The 21,933-nt window shown below is 44.0% G+C and overlaps 2 protein-coding genes across 29 annotated transcripts; one reads left to right on the forward strand and one right to left on the reverse strand.

Moving 5' to 3' along the window:
* Positions 1-2,439: 2,439 nt before the first annotated feature.
* On the reverse strand, positions 2,440-7,873 carry LOC125542804. Of its 28 annotated transcripts, XM_048705983.1 has the most exons (13): positions 7,508-7,873; positions 7,019-7,145; positions 6,468-6,583; positions 6,219-6,366; positions 5,808-5,923; positions 5,619-5,714; positions 5,446-5,528; positions 5,228-5,286; positions 4,227-4,348; positions 3,810-3,979; positions 3,588-3,749; positions 3,118-3,323; positions 2,440-2,814 (listed from the first exon to the last, which is right to left on the reverse strand). In XM_048705983.1, the coding sequence occupies exons 6-12, from the start codon at positions 5,628-5,630 to the stop codon at positions 3,293-3,295; spliced, it is 639 nt and encodes a 212-aa protein (XP_048561940.1). In that variant the 5' UTR covers positions 5,631-5,714; positions 5,808-5,923; positions 6,219-6,366; positions 6,468-6,583; positions 7,019-7,145; positions 7,508-7,873; the 3' UTR covers positions 2,440-2,814; positions 3,118-3,292. The 28 variants fall into 28 exon arrangements, 12 of the variants coding, with proteins under 12 accessions (XP_048561940.1, XP_048561942.1, XP_048561947.1 ...); XM_048705985.1 differs by lacking the exon at positions 6,468-6,583 and having other exon boundaries at positions 5,808-5,927; positions 6,219-6,320; positions 7,508-7,872; XM_048705990.1 differs by lacking the exon at positions 6,468-6,583 and having other exon boundaries at positions 5,601-5,643; positions 5,808-5,927; positions 7,508-7,872.
* A 903-nt stretch (positions 7,874-8,776) lies between these two features.
* LOC125546647 (putative disease resistance RPP13-like protein 3) lies at positions 8,777-13,451 on the forward strand. The gene is made up of 2 exons (XM_048710824.1): positions 8,777-9,270; positions 11,051-13,451. The coding sequence occupies exons 1-2, from the start codon at positions 8,777-8,779 to the stop codon at positions 13,449-13,451; spliced, it is 2,895 nt and encodes a 964-aa protein (XP_048566781.1).
* Positions 13,452-21,933: the final 8,482 nt, after the last annotated feature.

Here is a 21,933-nt window from a genome sequence, read left to right on the forward strand (position 1 = left end):
ACAGAAATGTTTTGAGTATCTACGTGATAGGATATGGGAGATCCTGAAAGGCTGGAAAATCAAGCTCTTATCAAAGGCAGGCAAGGAGATCCTAATCAAGGCGGTCATCCAAGCCGTGCCCACATATGCCATGTCTTGCTTTGATCTAACAAAAGCTCTATGTGAGAGTATTAGCCAAATGGTGTGTAATTTCTGGTGGGCTAATCAAGACGAGGAGGAGCGACACCACTGGGTGGGATGGGAAAGAATGTGCCTGCCGAAGGAGCAGGGAGGCCTCGGCTTTGGTGACTTACACGCCTTTAACATTGCAATGCTATCACGGCAAGCCTGGAGGCTCATCTAGTGCCCGGAGTCCCTGTGTGCACGAGTCCTATGAGGCAAATATTTCCCACACGGAGAGGTGTTGAATTCTGTAGCAACACCAGGGATGAGCTATGTATGGTGTAGTCTGCTCCAGGGTATTGAGGTCATTAAGGCTGGCATGATTTGGAGGGTAGGCACAGGTGATATGATCAATATTTGGCGGGATCCATGGCTGCCCTCAAATGACACAAGAAGACCAAGGAGACTCCAAGGTGCCCATCTACTAACGAGGGTGTCGGAGCTTATTGACCCGGCTACAAGTAGGTGGGATGGAGAACTAGTGCAGCAAACTTTCTGTCAGGAAGATGCGAGGACAATCCTGAGCATTCCCATTCGCGACCACTTTGAGGATTTTGTGGCCTAGTATTTTGACGCCAAGGGTCTCTTCTCGGTGAGATCAGCCTACAGGGTTTATGTGCACCTGTTGGACCAGCAGAAAAACCACCAAAGGGGGGAGAACTCGTCCGGCCTGGAGGATAAATCAAAGTTTTGGCAGGCACTCTGGAAACTGCTGTGCCCCCCTAAAGTTCATCATTTCCTCTGGAGATTTGCCCATAACAGCCACCCCCTCCGGCATAATGTCGAACGAATTGGAGTGGAGCTGGACGTGCGATGCCATCTATGCGGTCGACAAGCTGAGGATGGATGCCATCTCTTTCTGCGTTGCAAGGAAGTTAAGTGCATGTGGCGACACGGTGGTCTTGAGTATACTAGACAGCGACTCCTGCTGTGTGAAACCCCTATGGACTTGCTCGTGACCATGTTCAAACTGCTAAGCGAGATCAAGATGCGTACAATCTGCCTCTTATGGTCCTGGTGGGCGGAGCGAAACAACGCCAACCATCAGAAGAAGCGACAGAGCCCAGAGGCTTTCAGTGCGCGGGTAGGATGCCTGTCGAAGGAATGGGAAGTACTCGCCACGGACAAACAGCCGCGACACCCAGAGGGCTCACACCCACCACCTAAATGGAGCGCCCCTCCGTCAGAAGTTGTTAAGATCAACCTTGACGCTGCGTTCAACCATACGACAGGAGAAGGAGGATGGGGCCTCCTGGTTCGGGACAGCACAGGGGACTGCATAGTGGCGTCAGCGGGTAGACTCCTGAATTTAAGTAGTGCCATGCACGCGGAAACGGAAGCTTTGGTGAAGGCCATTCAGTTCGCAGAGCTACAAGGCATGGGTTGGGTGTTCTTTGAAACCGATTGCCAACTCTTGCAGCTAGCCGTTGACGGCACATCCTAGGATCGTAGCTCTCTTGGAGTGCTAATCCGCGAGGCGAAGTTCCTCCTCCAGCTAGGGTTTATAGAGCACAAAGTCTTGTTCTGTCCGAGGGCATGTAATAACCCAGCACACTTGTTAGCTGCTGTGGGTGCGAGGGCTGAGCCCGATAGTCAGCTGCTCTGGCAGTCCGATCTGCCACCGGATGTAACCCCTGCTGTGGCCGCCGATCTGGTCGGTCCACCGTAAACTTTTTGGAATGCAAGGTGTTCCACTTAAAAAAAACAATTTTATTCCTGAAATTACGTACGTTAGCGAATCGAGTCAAGCTGAATCCTAGAGCGAATCCCATGCACTGCAAAGAAAGAAAAAAGTCGAACGACGATGAATCGGGCATTTTCCATCCCGCACGTCACCCCTGCTCGAGCCGACGAGCGAAGCATTACGTGTCGGACACTACGCCACTAGTGGTTGGGGCCCGCCATTGCGGGCCTCCTGAGTGTGTGTTTGTGGCGCACTTGCCTGGCTGAAGCACCTAATTGCGCCTTCCGTGCGTCCATTTCACACAAATTCACAAACATTTGTTCTCCTATAACAATGAACTAATGATTGTTAGCCTCAATTTTTCTTGACAAGGACAAATAACCACCATCAGTTAGCACAACACCACAATATTTCTGCATTAGAGATCCTCAGATATCATAACCAAGCAACACAATCAATTCTACTGTCCCAAAGGTTTGCAAAGCAATGTTGCGGACACTAAAGGATTAAATTTTGCGCCATCTAAGAAGCAAGATGAGCATTAGCTAAACATCAAACTAATATTTAGAAGCCACTGACATGATCTTGAAATATCAACATGTAAATTCTAAAAATCAAATTAACAGTTAAGAATAGCTGCACAAAATGAAAATTATAGATTCTTACATGGATGATATATATTCTAACATCTAGTTAGCATAAGGATGAAAATCCATTTGTCCGACAAATATTTCCAGACTATAATACGTCTAGATGCATCCATTTCTCTGACAAGTATTTCTGGACGGAGGGAGTATATTCTAACATCCAGTTAGGATAAGTTCTACAGCGAAAATATCCATCACAGGAGGTGGACACCCTTCTAGTTAGCAGCTTCTGTAAGTACTAATAATAGTGCTTCATGCAAATAGCTTAGTGCGGCATGCACATTTCTTGTACCATCTTCCAACATAGGAGAGTGCTGCAATCTGTAAGTTCCAAATGTTTGCATGGAGCTAGTCAGAAGTAGGCTTGATGCATGGGATGGTTAACAGAAAGGAAGAGATGTCACCTATTAGTATGAAAGGGACTCATATAAAAAGCTCACCAACCAAAACCCTATTTTAGCTTTGCCTACCATGGCGGCAATTTCATACTCTTCTACAACTAGATATTCTTATCTCATCACATATATCGGCATACACAAAGAAAGCTATAGTCCTAGAATAAGGCTAGTATGGTGCAACCGAGATGCTATTGTTAAATGTGATTAGTTCGACAAGAAGGCATACCTGCTGAATTGGAGGATACATGTGAACCAAACACACAGGGCATTCCAATAGTTCACGCACATTGGTAGAAACTATGACATTTGGTTTCCGTGAATGCTCGATAACATCACCGACGAGTTCTGCGACATCTAACATCTCATTCTTTGGAGGGTCGATAAATTCAGCGTCAATGTCGTCAAGATAGGCAGTTAACGGCACGACCAAACCTATAGATGCAGAATCATGTATGGATGATAAATATTTAGGCTTGAAAGTAATGAGAAAGATTATCATCATTTTAAAAGACAGGAAACAAATGGCACAAGCAATCGGCCATTTCACCAAATATCCAGCCAAAGACGACCCTTCTTTATTATAGGATCCACACCATCTATAGACCACATAGGACCCATATGATAAATTGCTAGAATGCATGTACCGTCAGCTTGTTCAAAGATCTGAAGAGGAAAAATTTGCCGTGGGGGGCTTACCATGTAGCTGCAGGCTGGCGTTTCTTGGTGTGAAGGAGATGATTGTTGCAGATCTTGAGGGCCTTGGCCTGTTTCACGATGAGGCGGAATTTGGCAGTCTCCATGGGATTGAGCATTTTGACGGTAGTACAACCTCGCTTTCGTATGGACACAAGAAGAAGCCTAGATCAAAGCCAAGAATGATCGGATCGGGTCGGATCGAGTGAAGTAACAATGGCTTACATATCAAGGAGGACGTATGCATCCTCTTCGCCGGTTGTGATGGCGACCTCCTCCATACCATTCCACAAAGTGATATGATACCATGTTGACAACACATATACAATTACTTCCAAATCTATTTCAGCCATCCACTTAAATACGATGTCAATAATGGTGACGCTGCTCTGCTCCTAATCGCAAAGCAAAGATCAAACTACTGCAACCAAAGAATCTCTTCTAACTATCAAACTCATTTCAAATGCCAAAGGATCTGGGCAGTGGGCCTTTTCTTTGTGAAGAACAACACTGAATCAATGAACAGACCACAATAAGGAAAAAAGAGGACCAAAAGAAAAAGGAAAGGAAGGCACAACCCAAACAGAGGCACCCAAACTCCTGAATGGAGGCATGCCGCTATTGCCTGGGTGCAATCCATACCTGATGACAACACCAGCCGTTGATGCATCTGACAAAGAGCCACCACATGCCACGACACTCAAATCCACACAAGAACGGTGCATGTCCACTGACATCAGAGCCGGGAATAACGCAGGCCCCACCTGCAAACACCCATACCCAACACCCAATCAATATCTCGAAACAGAACGCCGGTGAGCATACAACAAACCGAAAAATAACGTGAGATGAGATGAGCCTGAAAATTATTGAGCTTGTGTATAAATACCAACTACAAACGCCTTATCCCAGCTTATAAGGAAATCATTTCGTCAACCAAGTAGTACAAAAAACAAATACTCTGTAGAAGCTTCTAAGATTGGAACAGCTTCGCTGTGTTGTATAGCATTTGAACTGGATAATTTGGAACAACTGGTTCAGCTTCTATAATTTGGCCCTGCTAACAAATGATTTAATGGATAATTTGGAAGACTGGTGTATCAAATTTAAGAGTGGAACAAATTAAATTTTGTCAAGACCAGCACCAAAAGATAAATATGACATCATGTACAGGTGTATCAAATTTAACAGTGGGACAAATTATTTTTTTCATAATGATGATACTATAGAATAATCATGACATGATGTATATATTAGCATATGATGTCCACACAGGATAATCTCTGGAATTAAACATGGCAATGCTATACAACACAACAAAGCAATAGACTGGAAATCTGATCGGTCTACACGAATACAGTCCAAACTGGACCTATATAGGTAGCTTATATGTACATAGCACATCATTTTCAGAAGGCAGGTGGCACGAACTCTGTATTCTCATGACATCTCCAATAGTAAGACACCTTAATCTTTTATCCCCTGTTTTAGGGAGCTTTATGTGTTAACCAAACTTTTGTTAGTACTAAATGCAGATATGAGATTGGTCTTCATGGATGATTGTAACTACGCTCTTATTTGTACTTTGTACTAAATCTAGATATAAAAAGGTTCCGCTGGATAATGCTCTTGCAATAACTTACATGTACCATTTGTAGAAAATCTGATATTTTGTAAGGTTAGGTGGTCACATGAATATTTTCTCCAGGAGAGTACTGTCAAGAAATTTTTGTTCCAGAGAAAAGGTAGTGATATTTTAACTACGCAATAACAAGATCAAATCTATAGATGACAATATCAATGAATTATGACAATTTTCCTCTGTGGGTCTGCTATTAATAATGAACTGTGTAGAGGATACATCTGAATTGTACTGACAAGCAGTCCAAATAGTCCAAGTATTGCGATAAGCTCTACCCGATCGTTCTTCTTGATGTAGTATTCCTACATATTCAAGGAACATGCTTATGAGAATTTTGAGAAAATATAGTTGATAGTAGCAAGATACATACTAACCATTGTTTAGGCAAATACCGGGAGGTCCATGAGAAGCCAGGTTCTACTTGATAAAATATTCAAACAACAAACAACTCAATGTAGACAAAACTGAAAATTCAAATTTAGCGAAACCTACACCAAAACAGATAGATATAAATAATTGAAGAGAAGGTGGTTGCCCATCCTGCTGGACGGAGCTAAAATATATCAAACAAAGGAGCTTACCTATGCCTTGGGACTGCTTGTCTCTGCCATCGATGAACTATCTAGCAGGGCCGTCACCAAGGCCACATCGAGCCATTCGAAACGAAGATCCGGAAGCTAAATAATGTTTCTTCCTCCTAGCTTGTCCCAATTAAGAACACAAATCAAATAATCAAGAATGCAAAACAAATAATCATAACAAGAAATATTTATGGTGGGTATAAAAGGCTAGGTAAGAACAACCAAAGCTATATATACGCGAAATTGGGAATCAAGCAAAAGAGGTTGTGGTTGTTTTCTTGAGACAGAATCAAAAAAATGGTAGTACCTGCAGCACAACCGGGAGAGAAGAACAGAGAGAAATTTTACTTCCATCCAACAATAATTAATAGCATACCTAGAAGCCTACAAATTTTTCATGCCAAATCGTACCTGATGATGGTCATTGGGCAGCCACCGTTGTCCACCCGGCCGCCGGCCAGTCCACCAGCCGTGCCCATGCCCATAATAATTAGTAGCATACCCAATATACACCTTCAAGTTTGACATTTATCAAGAAGCCTTGTGCAACATGCTTGTACTATAAGGAAACAAGAAACGACCAAAACCTCAGGTTCCTAAGTTCCAAGAAAAAAAATAACAAAAGTGTAGACAAGCCAAACTAAATTTGGTGTCGCATACCTAGGCATTTTCCGTTCTATGTATATATGCAGATAAAATGCTCTAATAATAAACCCAAGAACCAATATATTCAATTGGTACATTCTCCCACATTTGTCTGCTAAAAACAAGAACAGCTGGAACAAAGAGAATCAATCTCTCGATACTTAGCAGCTTCAAAGCAATATGAGATGATTCAACTGGCACATGGACACAATACACATAGCACAGCACTATCCATATATTTTGAGCATCAAGTATTCTCAGACAGTCACCTAACTAATGTTCTGGGGTAACACATGAGAATACAAGCATGTTTCTTGATTACATTTGTACGTGGGCAATACCATATTTCACTTAATATCAATGAACCATCAGTCAAAAATAAAGAAATTTTACTCAATGAATGTATAGATTAATAAAGCATAGATGGGGGCAAAGAACCACATGGAGTACCCTACTTCCAATAGTAAAAGCCTAGGCACCAAAAAACTATAGATGTTTCTGTTTCTGTTTCTGTGATGCTTAACAACATGAACTTCATGGACTGCTGCAACTAATTTTATTGATACCTTATGACAGATCCATATGAACTGTGGGCGAATTCCATAGACTCATCCTTGAAGTAGGAGTGCTGCTTCAGAATCCACCTCCAGCCGGACAATGTATTTGTTTGTCCACATCGTACATCCGCAGCCCCTGCAGAACAAAATTCCACAGGAAACCCTATTAGGCCTCTAATCTTAGGTCCTGCTCCTGAAGCAGAGCATTGCAGTTAGATGCCTTTGTTTCTGCATTCAAAAATCAAATACCACGTATGCAAATTCACATCAAAGTATCTAAATTTCATATCACTTGACCCATAATTCCTGCTCCCTGAAGCACATACATATGAAATCGCTTCAGACTAACTGAAAACGAGAAAATCCCACCTCGCACAGAATAATATGCCTGTTCCAAAATTTGAGGAAGAAATCGATCTGCTTTCGGAGCATACGGGAAATGGATCGAGACCCAAAGAGAGAGAGAGGGGGGGGGTGGAGCGGGAGGGGAGCACGCACCGGACGGTGGAGGCCATGGCAGCTGCCGCGAGCAGCACCTGTGTGAGACAGGTCCCGAGCCCCCAGCGCGTTCCCGGCTCCCCCAGCAGGTCGACCATCAGCACCCCGTTCGGCGGCAGGTTTGCTTTCTCCCCCTGCGCTGCTGCGGCTGGGCCGGGCCCGGTCCATGTGCCTGCGCCACCGCAGCCAGAGTGGCAGCCGCTGAGGGAGAGGAGGGCGCCTTCTCCGGTAGCGGGCACTGGAGGAGCTGGGATGCGCGCGGCGGCGGCAACCCTGGCTTGTGTGATGCTATTTTTTGGGAGAGAAAGAAAAGGCGTGTGGAAGGAGAAGAGATGGCTTCGTGAAGAAGGGAAAAGCCAGGGGAGGTGTTATCTGGCACGACAAATCACTGCTCTCGGTCTGTATTCTTTTTGTCCTTCCCGCCCAATCATTTTCCCAATCGTCGTTTTTGTCTCGTAGCCAGTCCGACGTGGACACAACCAGAGCCCGCCCCTTTTGCGCAGCTGAATGTGTTTAATGTGCATGCAATGCATGTATTGACATTTTGCATGAAGCAGACAAACAACTCGTGATGGCATATGATTAGCACGCCCACTACTTTATCGGACAATGTATGTGTGAACAGCCAAGACTGACTATATCTCTACTACTACTGTACTTACCGTGTCTGCCAACAAGTCGTTATTGTATATACGAAGTAAACGTCATGTATCGACCAACCGATGAAGAATGCACGCACCGTGTACAGAAGCAATGAGCTGGAGTGCATGCATGCTTACTAGTTACTCCCAGTACTAGCTAACTATACTGGCTGATGGCTAGCTTGCAATCAGAGGCAAAGCTAGCTCGCAGATTAAGCCACCTTAGTTTTCTTGACCAGCAACTACTCCTAGCTAGCACATGCAACTTGTCATATTTTTCTTGACGGAATCAAACTTTGTTACTCATACTAGTATGCATGTGTTATTTATCTATATGTACAAGTATCAATCAATCATGAGCCATATAGATACCGTGTGTTAGTTCCTGGAGCCAGGGAATTAATGCCAGCTCAGTTCTGACTTTTGGACAAGCTAGCGGACTTTTGACAAGCTCACTCCTAGCTTATATACGGAAGGGAAGCATACATCTTGCCACCAAAAGCCAAATATATGCCTTAGCTAATGTACATGCATGCATGGAGCCTAGCTAGCTAGCCAGGACGCTCCGGCCAGCTGAGCTGGTACGTACGTGTGGTAGAAGAAGAAGGCAAGGAGATCTCGATCGAGCATGGCGTCTGCTTCGATCACGTTCGTGCTGAACCGGCTGGGGGAGCTGGCGGTGAAGGAGGCGGCGCTGCTGAGCGGCGTGGGCGACCACATCCGGCTGCTCCGGGACAAGCTCGAGTGGCTGCAGACCTTCATCCAGGACGCCGACCAGGAGCGGCGCGATGGCGCCAACCAGTACGTGGGCCTCTGGGTCCGCCAGACCCGCGACGTGGCGCACGAGGTGGAGGACGTCCTCGACGACTTCCTCCGCCGCGTCGACCTCAGCACGCTGCGGCAGGGGGTCCCCGCCTGGAGGAGGTGGCTTGACCTCGCCGCCTCCTGCACCACCCAGGTCTCCGTCCGCCATGACCTCAGCGGACGGATGGAAGGCATCAAGGAGAGGCTCATGGAGATCTCCGAGAACGTCGACAAGTACAATATCAGGACGCTTCGACCCTCCGCCTCCGGCGCTTCCTCGTCCGCCCACAACTCCACCATCAACACCGTCCCAGCATGGTACGCGTACGTATACAGTCTCTCCCATCTCTACCTCTTACGTTTTATTCCAATCTGCATGTAGCAAATAATCTGCATAGTTTATACCGTATGAACAAAGTTCACCATCCACCCGTGAAACCCAACTTAAGTAGGATCGATATTATTGGTCATGTAACCATGTTGATATATATTGTTTGATATGTGATATTCATATTCATATCGTTTGATTGACACTTCAAATTCTTGTTCAAAACATGACTTTCAGTACAGAAACAAATGTAAAATGTCAGTGCGAGCATTACAAATAGGGGTAGGGTGTGCATGCGTGCGTTAATAGGAATGAGTGTCTGTGTGTACGTATGAGCATCTGCGTCTGCACTGTGTTCAAAAAAAGATTTTGTTTTAGTTATTTACGAAATAATTAGCAAAGGCCCACAAAACCTCATGTTAATTATTCCTTTTTTGTGAAACTGAGTTAATTATTCGGGGTGAATTTTGAGTTTGCTAAACACATGTCCCATGCGGTTTATTGAGTTAATTATTCTTTTTTTTGTGAAACTGAGTTAATTATTCTACACACATAGAGAACCACTAGCATATTTAGAATGCTCTAAGGCCGATACAGTTTCATCTATGATGATACAAATATTTTTATTACTTTCCCAATTTATGTTGAGAGGTTATCCATGGCTACGATCACGTCTTTATGCATCTATGAGAGAGAGAGAGAGAGAGAGAGAGAGAGAGAGAGAGAGAGAGGATATATTATCTTTTAGAGAGACGGTAAGTCTCCAAAGTTGTATCTTCATAACCAGGACATCACTATGCATGATATATAGCTAAACAAATAAGGATTCTCTATTCGGGTGCACATTCTAGAGAATTCATGCCCCTTGTGATATTGTTAATAAGACACGGGAGCATATAATTCTACTCCACTAATTGAGGTTAGACTAAAATTCTACTCCACTAATCATTTCATATCCCAGATCACACCACAAATCATTACTGTTTAAATATACACAATGAGAATTATTTTCCAAAATTTATGAAACTTATGAACCCTTCAGTAACTGCGAAGGGAGCTCAAGCTCTCATGAAGCATACCACTTTTTTTTGCATATCTATGCACAAGAAAACAATGCATATACATTATACGGGAAATTATTTTCTCTGAGTATCAAGATCTTTCCAGAGTGTATTTTATGGGACACACGGAAAACATTAACTTTCATGAGTGTACAAAGGTACACTCGGTAATTTCTTTTCCCAAATATCTTTTCCATGACACCTAGTAAATTTATAGATAGTCAGTAAAAAAATGGACGCATGTCCTTGTTGACCACAGTTGACGGATTTTCCTGTAGTGAGATTCCTGAGTGTTTTAAGACACTCGGTAAAGTGACTTTTTTTAGCTTATCATCACTTTTACTAAATATATGTACATCCAAGATATTCTTTCTGTTTCTTTAACTTTTTAGAGAAAAAGCACGAAGGCTTGACTTCATATGAATGAAGCCAATTTTTTTTTAACTTCCGGAAACACTTGTCTTTTCTTCAAAATTAAAGAGACGCGCTTGCTCTGTCGCGTTTCACTTTAGTTGTATGCTATTGGCTTAAAATACTACTCCCTCAGTTTCATAATATAAGAGCGATTAGCGTTAAAAATGCTCTTATATTATGGGATGGAGGGAGTAGTTAACGTATGCAAAAATTGCACTTGATGTTACATTGCCCCATACTTATTTATTTATTTATTTTACTAAATGTGCTTCCCTTTGAAATCAAACATATGCAGGGATGAGGGTAACGAAGTGGTTGGCTTTAAAGATGAACGTGCAGAGCTGCAACGTTATCTTCTCGCTGGTGATGATACTAGCAGATCTGTCATGTCACTAGTTGGGGAGAGTGGCACTGGCAAATCCACACTTGCATGGGAAGTGTATGACAGTCCTATTATCCGGAAGCATTTTGATGTCCGAGCCTGGATCAATGTCCCACCACAAATAAGAGATGATGACATCTTGTACTTCATCTACAAGCGTTTGTGTCCCGAGAGTGAGGCCTGTGAACAAAAAAATTCGATCACAGAAAAAGTTCATAAAGCCCTCTCGCTGTACCTGAAGAATAAACGCTACCTGGTGATGCTTGATGGCCTGGTCAATTTCAGCAACTGGCACTCCATACTCCATAGCCTACCACAGAAAGAGAAAGGCAGTAGAGTGATGGTCATTACTCGCCTCGATGACAAAGAAGCTGCATATGCTAACCCAAAAGTTAGCACCCTCAAGATAGGCAAGCTTGACGAAAAAGATAGCTCAGCGCTATTTTGTCGCAGAGTCTTTGGGGCCAACAACCAATTTAAAGAGAAGATCTTTGGTAGCAAAATCTCAGAACCCAATGCACAAATGGAAAAGGCATGCGAGAACATGTTCAAGATAACCCACGGACTACCCTTGGCCATTGTGGTGCTGGCTGGGCTTCTTCGGACAAAGAGCATATCAGAGTGGGAAGAGGTGTTGAAGAAGCTCGAGTCGAATAATGAGCCAAAGCAAGTGAAAATGATCTTGGCTTTGAGCTTTGACGATCTCCCAAGTCGGCTCAAGTCTTGCTTCCTATATTTTGCAGGAATGCCAGAGAACCTGATCTACAATGCGCGGCGCCTCGTGCGGCTATGGGCCGCCGAGGGGTTTCTGAAGCCAAAGAAGGGGAAAACCATGGAGGACATTGGTCAGAACTACCTGAAGGAGCTGATCTCAAGGGAGATGATCCGCCTGGTGAAGAGGGACATGAATGGAGGTGTTTGGCTTGTTGCTATCCATGATCGTCTCCATGCTTTTGCACAGGCAGAAGCACATGAGGCGAGTTTCCTTGAGGCACATGACAATGCTGATCTCCTTGCACCCGGTGCAGTTCGCCGTCTGCACCTCCAGAACTACACAGAGACATATATACCAATGGGCACCGCATTCCCTAAGATGCGGTCCATCTTGGGTGATTTTGCTGAGGAAAGATCACAGAATGGGAAACGATCGCTTAGCTCCAAAGTAAGAGCGCATGGCCAATTGAAGAAGCAAGGTAACAATAGTGATTTACGCTACCATGCTCTTCGTTTTCTGCCGGCATCCAAGTTCCTCCGTGTAATTGATCTCCGGGGGTTAAGGATAAAAAAGGTGCCTGGTGCAATTGGGGATATGATCCATGTAAGGTACCTAGGGCTCCGGAGTCGCTCCCTTACCAAACTCCCTTCTTCCATTGCTCGTCTCATCAACCTTCAGACACTTGACATAAAGAGAACTGAGGTGAAGAAGGTGGCACAAGCATTCTGGGAGATTCCAACGCTGCGACATGTTGTGGCCAACATGCTAGGACTGCCAAAGTCAGCTGGCGTGCTCAACAACATGCAAACACTCACAGGCTTGCTTTGCTCTGATCCTTTAGGCAAGGACATCAAGCCTTTAGAAAACATGGTTTATCTTCGCAACTTGCATATTTCAGGTCTGGATAAGCCGCACTGGGAAGCACTTAGAGAAGTGTTCAAAAAGCTCGAGTCACTCATGTACATGCACCTTGCTGGGAAAGATATTCCATTCGAACTCTTCACAAACTTCACACTCCGCCGCCTGCAGATCCTAGAGCTGCTCGGGGAAATCGACACATCAAGGGTTAAAGAGGAGGACCAGTACACACTACCCAATGTCACTAGGCTAGTGCTCAAGCTATCATTGGCAGATCAGAAGTTCATTGACAAGATAGGTGAGCTGCCAAGCCTCATGGAGCTAGTATTGTCCGAGGATTCCTGCCGTGAAGAAAATCTCTTGTTTTCTGATAAAGGATTCAACAATGTCACAAGCTTGGTGATGGCCAACCTAACAAGAGTGAAAAAGTGGACAATACGACCCAGGTCCATTCCGAAGATTCAAAAGATCGTTCTATCTGGTTGCCCCAAGATGGAGATCAAGCTTGAAGGGAAAGAAGGGGAAGAAAGCCTACAAGGTTTGATGGCAGATCTCAAGGAAGTAGTGGTCTGCAACATGCTGCAAGAGGGCTCCATCATCGTCAAGCCTGCAAATTCCGCCTTTGAGGAGAAGATCAATCATGTGGCCATCAAAACAAAGAGTGAAGACATAACAGATGCAACGCAACGAGATGGAAGGTGGAGGGCAGGTATGATAGCTGGCAACATGTACCAGAACTAGAACTCTTCTCACATGCATGACCTTGCTTGCACTGGACTTGGCCGTGTGAAATTTCTAGTACAATTTTTAATTCGTGTGTTTATTAAACTCATCATCTTGATTAATTAAGCTTTCCTTTGGGAGTGTTTATGTATTTCTGTATTGTAATATTACCAATAAAGCAGGTATCTGCGTGTAGAGCATTCTTAAATTCAGCAAGGCTATATTATATAGTGATTGTGTTCAATTAATCGGTACATGTTATTTATCGTGTTACATGCACAACAGACAACGTAAGGATTAGCATTATGTATACAATATATGCAAGTGTAATGACACTGTGTTGTAAAATAAAAGTCATGTCTTAATTAATTTTAGTGCAGGTTGCACTTTATATGCGCTAGTTTGATCGTTGTCTAATTTTTTTCTTCCATACTTCATACCTCCATGCATATATTTACTTGTAGCGGGAAGCAGAAAAAAACCCCTGTTGATCGCAACCAAGCAGTGAGAAGAGTCATCCTAGTATACTCAACATAGAAGCCAATATTTGCAACATGGCAAGAACAAGTTTGCAGCATCAACACAACAATTGTGGTGGATGCCCAACATCACCGCAGGGTATCCCTCTTGCGTATCCATCATAACATACATGAGCTCGCAACTTGTCAAGACAACTTATCGAACATATAAATCACGCTAGGTTGCCCGTCCACCAGATGCATCTGCGTCGCAACATAGATCAGGGTCGAACGATTGCGATTAACCTCGCTGGCGATTTTTGACCCTGCTGTTAAACATCCAGCCACTGTTTTTTCTTCACGTTGCTATTTGGTGCTGAAACGGATGACGAGTGGGGCTTCTTTCATTACGGGCCCGGCTTTGTAGTGTCCCTCTTATGTGCGCGTCGCGTGTGTCTCTGGTCAAAAAAGGCTGACTGCTGCGAGCGTGGGCGATGTGGGATTGGCCAACCCTATCTACCAATCACCCGTCCACCTCGAGCCTCGCATCCCTCCCCTGCTCGCTCGCCACATGTGCGGTCGTCGCCTCCTTTCCATGATGATGAGCGGTAGGGCCACGTCCATGAGAGGAGCATATGGCCCGTTGCAGCTGCCGTGCGTCGTGGCTCCGGATCGACACAGGTCGCCGCTTTGGCAGATGCACGTCGTGGTTCCGGATCGGCGCAGGTTGCCGCTGTGGGAGAGCAAGGGTGGCCTGGTCTTCCAGTGCTTGTGGAGGAGCAGGGGGCGGCTGATGAGGTGGCGATGGTAGGGGAGGAGGAGGTCCTTTCCTCGGTCACCACATCGAGGAGGAGGAGGTCCTCTTCATCCACCACAACCGTCAGGTTCGTAGTCGTCGCCTAGGTCCAGTGCTCCGGTTTGGCTTTTTTCCTGTTGATTTATTCCCAATTTTTCTGTGGTGCTTGATTTTGTTTTCCCTGTGTTAATCATCTCAGGGACTTGTTGGCACTGGATCTAGTGGGGAGGAGATCCTTTAGGCATTTGATTCTTGTGGGATTCCACACATCTTGCAGGATCAAAAAGCCTTTGTTTTTCACACACACACACACACACACACACACACACACACACACATGCTTTGATGATTTGATTTCGAGCGCACCGAGTTGTGTTGATGTACAAAGAGCCTCTCATTTTCGGTGGTGCCATGGTGTTCCTCTCCAGTCTAGCTGCAACCTTCTTCCCCATCCTTCTCCAAATTTTCTCTTCCAAATTTTACACAGGAACCAATAGGTTGGTCGGATCTGTTGTATGAGGGAGAACAAGAATGAGAACAATTGTCAGTTTTTTGTGTGCAGGCTTGTGATTGTATTAGAGATCTTAGAGTCTTCCTGTACGTGCTATTTCAGGAGCTCATATTATGCATTACCTGCAATGAGTCAAGTGATTGATTATTTTCTGTATTATTTGGGCCTTATTTGGTGTGGTTAAGTTTAGTCATTGACGAGCTTGTCATGCATGTCAGATTTGGATATGCCAAGCATAAAAAGTGCTGATCATGTAATAAAAATATGCTTACATTGGAAAGCTGATTAAAGATGAATCAGTAGTATCGTATGAAAGGTCAAGCATTTCATTCCTCCTTTTGTCTGATGTTGATGCTTTGCTTATGTGGTTGCAGATCGACTTGTGATATGTTGAGTGGATGTAGGATCGAAAGGATGTCTAGAGGGGGGGGTGATTAGACTACTTGACCAAATAAAAATCTAGCCTTTTCCCAATTTTAGTTCTTGGCAGATTTTAGCTATCTTAGCACAAGTCAAGCAATCTCCACACAATTCAAGTAAGCATGCAAAAGAGTATATGAGCAGCGGAAAGTAAAGCATGCAACTTGCAAGAATGTAAAGGGAAAGGTTTGGAGGATTCAAACGCAATTGGAGACACGGATGTTTTGTCGTGGTTCCGATAGGTGGTGCTATCATACATCCACGTTGATGGAGACTTCAACCCACAGAGGGTAACGGTTGCGCGAGTCCATGGAGGGCTCCACCCACGAAGGGTCCACGAAGAAGCAACCTTGTCTATTCCATCACGGCCGTCGCCCACGAAGGACTTGCCTCACTAGCGGTAGATCTTCACGAAGTAGGCGATCTCCTTGCCCTTACAAACTCCTTAGTTCAACTCCACAATCTTGTCGGAGGCTCCCAAGTGACACCTAGCCAATCTAGGAGACACCACTCTCCAAGAAGTAACAAATGGTGTGTTGATGATGAACTCCTTGCTCTTGTGCTTCAAATGATAGTCTCCCCAACACTCAACTCTCTCTCACAGGATTTGGATTTGGTAGAAAGAAGATTTGAGTGGAAAGCAACTTGGGGAAGGCTAGAGATCAAGATTCATATGGTTGGAATGGAATATCTTGACCTCAACACAAGTGTAGGTGGTTCTCTCTCAGAAAATGTGTATTGAAAGTGTAGGTATGTTCTGGTGGCTCTCTCCACGAATGAAGAGTGGGTGGAGGGGTATATATAGCCTCCACACAGAATCTAACGGTTACACACAATTTGCCAAACTCGGTGGGACCGAATGGTTAAACTCGGTTCGGACCGATTCAGCAAACCTAGTGACCGTTAGGATTTTCGGTGGGACTGAGATGCAACTCGGTAGGACCGATATGGTTAGGGTTAGGGCATAACATAATCTTGGTGTGACCGATTACACAAACTCGGTGGGACCGATTTTGGTAATAAGCTAACCAGAGAGTTGGTCAGGTAAACTCGGTGGGGCCGATTTGCTCATCTCGGTGAGACCGAAATGTTACAAAAGGGAAACAGAGAGTTTACATTGCACTCTCGGTGGGACCGATCGCTCATCTCGGTAAGACCAAAATGTTACGAAGGGAAACAGAGAGATTACAATCCCATCTCGGTGAGACCGAGATCCCTATCGGTGAGACCGATTTGCCTAGGGTTTGTGGCAGTGGCTATGACATTTGAAACTCGGTGGCGCCGGATAGAAAGAATCGGTGGGGCCGAGTTTGACTTTTGGTTTAGGTCATATGTGGATGTGGGAAGGTAGTTGAGGATTTTGGAGCATATTACTAACCACTTTGAGCAAGCAAGCCATTAAGCAACACCTCATCCCTCCTTGATAGTATTGACTTTTCCTATAGACTCAATGTGATCTTGGATCACTAAAATATAAAATGTAGAGTCTTGAGCTTCATGCTTGAGCCAAACTTTTTATCCTTAGAATTTTGAGGGATTCACTTTCCTCATCCATGCCATGCCATTCATTGAGCTTTTCCTGAAATATTAATCTTGGAATGATGTTAGGTCAATGAGCTATATGTTGTTAGGAATTACCAAAACCACCCAGGGATAGTTGCACTTTCAATCTCCCCCTTTTTGGTAATTGATGACAACATATAGATCAAAGCTTTGACAAATGATAATAAGAGTGAAAGATATTGTCGCTTTGAGAAGTATGTGAAAAGCAAGAGCTCCCCCTAAATTTGTGCATATCTTAAGATTTGCTTTGGACTGCAAATGCACAATGAGTTAGGATCATGGGTTACTCTTCCATGTCACATACATCTTGGTGGAGTGCTCAAAATGATAAGAATTAAATACATGCACTCATCACCAAGCAAAGTGAATGATCATATAAGGATAAGTAAGATAATATCATCTACAAGCATAAGTGTAGCTTATGATCAACCACATGATCATCAATGTCTCACAGATAATAGCATAGTATCTCAAGCAATCAAAAGACAAACAAAGTTTAACCAAGAAGACAAGAGAGAACAAAAGCAAACTCTCTCTCTCGAAGCCTATGATCTATAAATTTTTCTCCCCCTTTGGCAACAAGTTACCAAAAAGTTCATAAAAAATGCATAGCACTAAAACGTCTCTCAGGCTTGGTCTTCAGGTGGTGGTGTTCGGAGAACTCCAAGAACGAAGGCTTCAGTTGATGTGGATGGAGCTGAAGGAGTTGGTGCTGGAGCTGGTTGCGCTGGAGCTGTAGCTAGTGCAGATGAAGTGACTCTAGTGTCTGGAACAGGCACTACAGCAGACCTCTGAGCTCTAGGCACCCTGACAAATGCATCAGTGGTTGTCTTGCCCTTCCTCTCCTGCATATCATCTTGAAGTTGCTCCACAACAGACTGAATTTCAGTTACCTTCACATCCAAGTCATAGAATTTTTGCTGCACGATTCTTTCGAAGCTCTCCTGGTTTTGAGTTAGGGTGGCCAGTCCCTTCTCAATCCTCAGAGTGGATGCAATCAGGTAGCCAAGCTGATCTTGCTTGCTTTTCAAAAAGTACTCAGATGCCTCCTGTTGAGTTGGCATCTTGGCAGCCTTCTCTTTCTTTGCTTTCTCCTTCTTCTCTTGAGGTTGTACTGATGATGGTTCATTCTCATTCATCACAACTTGATTATCCTTAAAGTCAGGATAGATAGGCAAGTGTTCCTTATCCAACAAGTATGTGCCTGTGCCCATCTTTGAGTTTATCAACTCCTGGATCTGTGGGGCATATCCACAACTTATTTTCTGGTCAGCTACAGTCCTCTTGATAGTCTCAACTATAAGGCTCATGACCTTGAACTTCTATGGCACATCAAATATATGTAGCAAGTTAATTGCATGGCCTCTGATCATTCTGTGATCACCAGACTTGGGCAAGAGAGTGTGCCTAAGGATCCAATTGATTGTAGGCAGCCCTGACAGCAAGTGTTTTACTGACCCAAACTGGTGAGTCTCAAGATCATCTTCAGGAATCTCCTTGTACATGTTTGCCATAGAGTTGTGACCCATCTTCTTCTTGGCATAGACATCCAAGTCATCTTCTTCTTCCTTGTTCTGGTGGCAGCTTTGGGCAAGTTGCTGGGAGTGCTCCTGCTACCATCATCTGAACTTCTAGAGGGACTAGTGCCCTCACTCAGGTGAACCTGCTCCTCTGACCTATTCTGGTTGTCACTCTGATCAGACATATTGCAAACACTGACAGCAGACCCTGTGGATAGATATAGATGAGATAGAGTGGATGAGCATCACAAAATGCAGAGGTTTTTGCAAAAGAATGAGTCAAAAACTTAGTTTTAGTTTTCCACAGAAAGCATTTTGGATCAGCCGATTTGTAAACTCGGTGATACCGAAGCAGCTGTTGGAACCTAAACTAGTGAACTTGGTCAGACCGAGTCACAGTTCGGTGGCACCGAGACTGCTAGGGTTTCACAAAGTCCTGAACTCGGTCACACCGATTTGCAATTCTCGGTCAGACCGAAAATTACATGTGCAATGGCCTGAGCCGAATCGGTGGTACCGAGTTCCACAACTCGGTGGGTCCGAGATGGTTTCGGCAGAAACCTAACCCTAAATTTTCAATTCAACTCTAATCTACGGAGTGTTTTGACTGGATAGAAGCGTTTCAAACATGGTAAGAATCATAATGAACACAATGTGCTAGGAATCGTACGGGGATAGCACTGTGATCGAGTCCATACCCTAGTTCGGCGATGAACTCGCTACGGCGGCAACGACGGGGAAGAATTTCGTTGACGGCGGCGGAGACCAGCGACAGGAGGCGGCTGACGACGAGGAGGACGATCCGGAGACCCAGGAGGCAGAGCGAGCTATGCGCAGGCGAAGGGGTTTCGGAGAAATTTCCAAAATTTTGCCCGTGAGTATATACAGCCCGACCCAGTCGGTGTGACCGAGTGGAACAACTCGGTGGCACCGAGATTCATAACTGCAAGCAGTTACTGAAACTCGGTGTGACCGAAAGGTTCAAATCGGTTGCATCGAGATTGAAAACCTAGATCGACTTAGTGATCTCGGTATGACCGAAATGGATGAATCGGTCACACCGAAACGCACAAAGAAGTTTTGGAAGTTTAAGTCTATGACGAATCGGGGACTCCGAGTGTTCCTCACACAGAGTGGTTCGAATCTGACTTGATCAAATTTTGTGATGTAGCATGAATAGAGTTTGAGACGAGAAAAGCATAGATATCTAGAGAGGGTTCTTAGGCATTCTTGTCCATCCACTTGGCAAAAGAAAAGAAAACCAATCAATCAAAACAACAAGTGGATGTCCTCGAATGAGTAAAATATGCAATCAACATGCTCACACAATAAAATGGCAATTGAAATATGTGGCAGAGCATGCACAACCAATTCTAGCATCTATCAAACAATTGGCGATGACTAGGTCATCTATATATGAGTATATTGACTTAGGAGTCAAATGAGAACATTTGATCATGGGTCATACTCATCGTTTAAGCATAAGTGGGGTTACCACTTTTACATAAAGCATTTGTTGTGTTCACACCATTAGAGTTGATTTAGCTTAATTCTTAGAGTAAAGCTCCCCCTAGATGTGAGATCCCCCCTAAGAGGGATGAACTAACCTTGGGTTTTGTCGATGATGACTTCATGTAGATGTTGAAGATGTGGATGCTCAATGTTGATGTAGATCATTTGAAGCTATCCATTGGAGTGAGTTGCACTTTCAATACCTACACGGGTTAGTCCCACAAGGAACAAACAAGGATATCCATAGACATAGAGTGATGCACACACAAGATGATGTCTATGAAAGCTTTTGGGTTACCTTGTCCCTTGTCTTACCAACAAGAGGGTTTGTGACTCCTTGAACTAGTGCAAGATGTGGAAGTTGATTGCACTTGTTCTTGCCAAGATGATAAGAGTGAAGTATGTTGGCGGAGTCACCCTCAAAAACTCTCTAGTTCTTCTTCGGGATCCACACCATCTTGATGGGAATCCTCGGTGTTATAGTTGTACTTGATGAAGTGGAACTTGAAGTAGTCTTGGGAACCCACTTGACCAAGGCCTTAGAAGCTTCTTCAAATGCATCAATTTCCTCTTGAAGCTTGTCCTTGCCTTTTTGCTTGTGGTCTTGTGGTGGAAGATCATCTTGAGCTTGTGTCCCTTTGAGAGAAGTAGGATCATACTTCTCTCGTTGAGGAACAAACTTCGTCTTGGGTATTGATGTTCTTCCCACTCAACTCCATTGGCATTGAACTTTTGTTCAAAACCAACACCTTGATTCTTCCGGTGCCTTCCTTGCTTGCGTACAATTTCCTCGAATTGCTTACTTCCGGCAAGGCTCATGTAAACACCTTTCTCTATAATTCCCTTCAATAAGCTATTTTCTTGCTCAAGTGTAACTTGTCTAAGAGAATCATTAGTGGAATCGAGAACTACTAGAAGCAACAATATTGGATTTAGCATGATTATTGTTACTACTAGAGGAAGAATCTTTCTTGTTCTTGTTACTAGACTTGACTTGAGGCATGTAAGTGGATAAGAGTAAACGCTTGGCAATGTAAGAAGAACTTTTCTTGCAAAGATCATCATTGATTGCTTTTAAGAACTCATGCCCTTGCTCAAGGTTGAGCTTTTCAAAGCGTAATTTCTCATGAGTCCTTAAAAGTTCTCGATGATCTCCTAAGATAGTTTCATGAGCTAACTTAAGAGTGTTTAGTTCTTTAGTTAGAGACTCAATCTTCTCCTTATCATTGTCATTTGTTTTATCTTGATTAGCATGATTAATTGACGTTTCATCATAGTATTCATCACTAGAGTTGTCAACAAGTAAATCATCATCACCTAACAAGTCATCTTCATCACTATTGAAATCAACATACTCGGGGTGTGATACCTTTGGGCCTTTAGCCATGAAGCATGTTCCAACTCCTTCATTTGGTGAGTCAAATATGTCGTAGGAGTTGGTTGTCACAAGTGCTAGACCGGCAACACCTTCATTTCATCTTGAGTATATTCGGAGTCGGAGTGATAGCTTCTCTCGGAGTGGTTGTCGGAGTCGGAGCCGGATACCCATTCACCAACATGAGCTTGATGTCTTCGTTTTGTGTAGCTCCTTGATGACTTGTCATTTCTTTCCAAATTCTTGCTTCTCCGTGAGGGTCTTCGTTCATAACGATCATCTCTACTCCTTCTTTCTCTAGATGGTGATTCTTCTCTTCTACTTCTTCTCTTGGGAGAGTCTTCT

This window comes from Triticum urartu, chromosome 3 (genome assembly GCF_003073215.2).
Source record: "Triticum urartu cultivar G1812 chromosome 3, Tu2.1, whole genome shotgun sequence".
Taxonomy (NCBI): domain Eukaryota; kingdom Viridiplantae; phylum Streptophyta; class Magnoliopsida; order Poales; family Poaceae; genus Triticum; species Triticum urartu.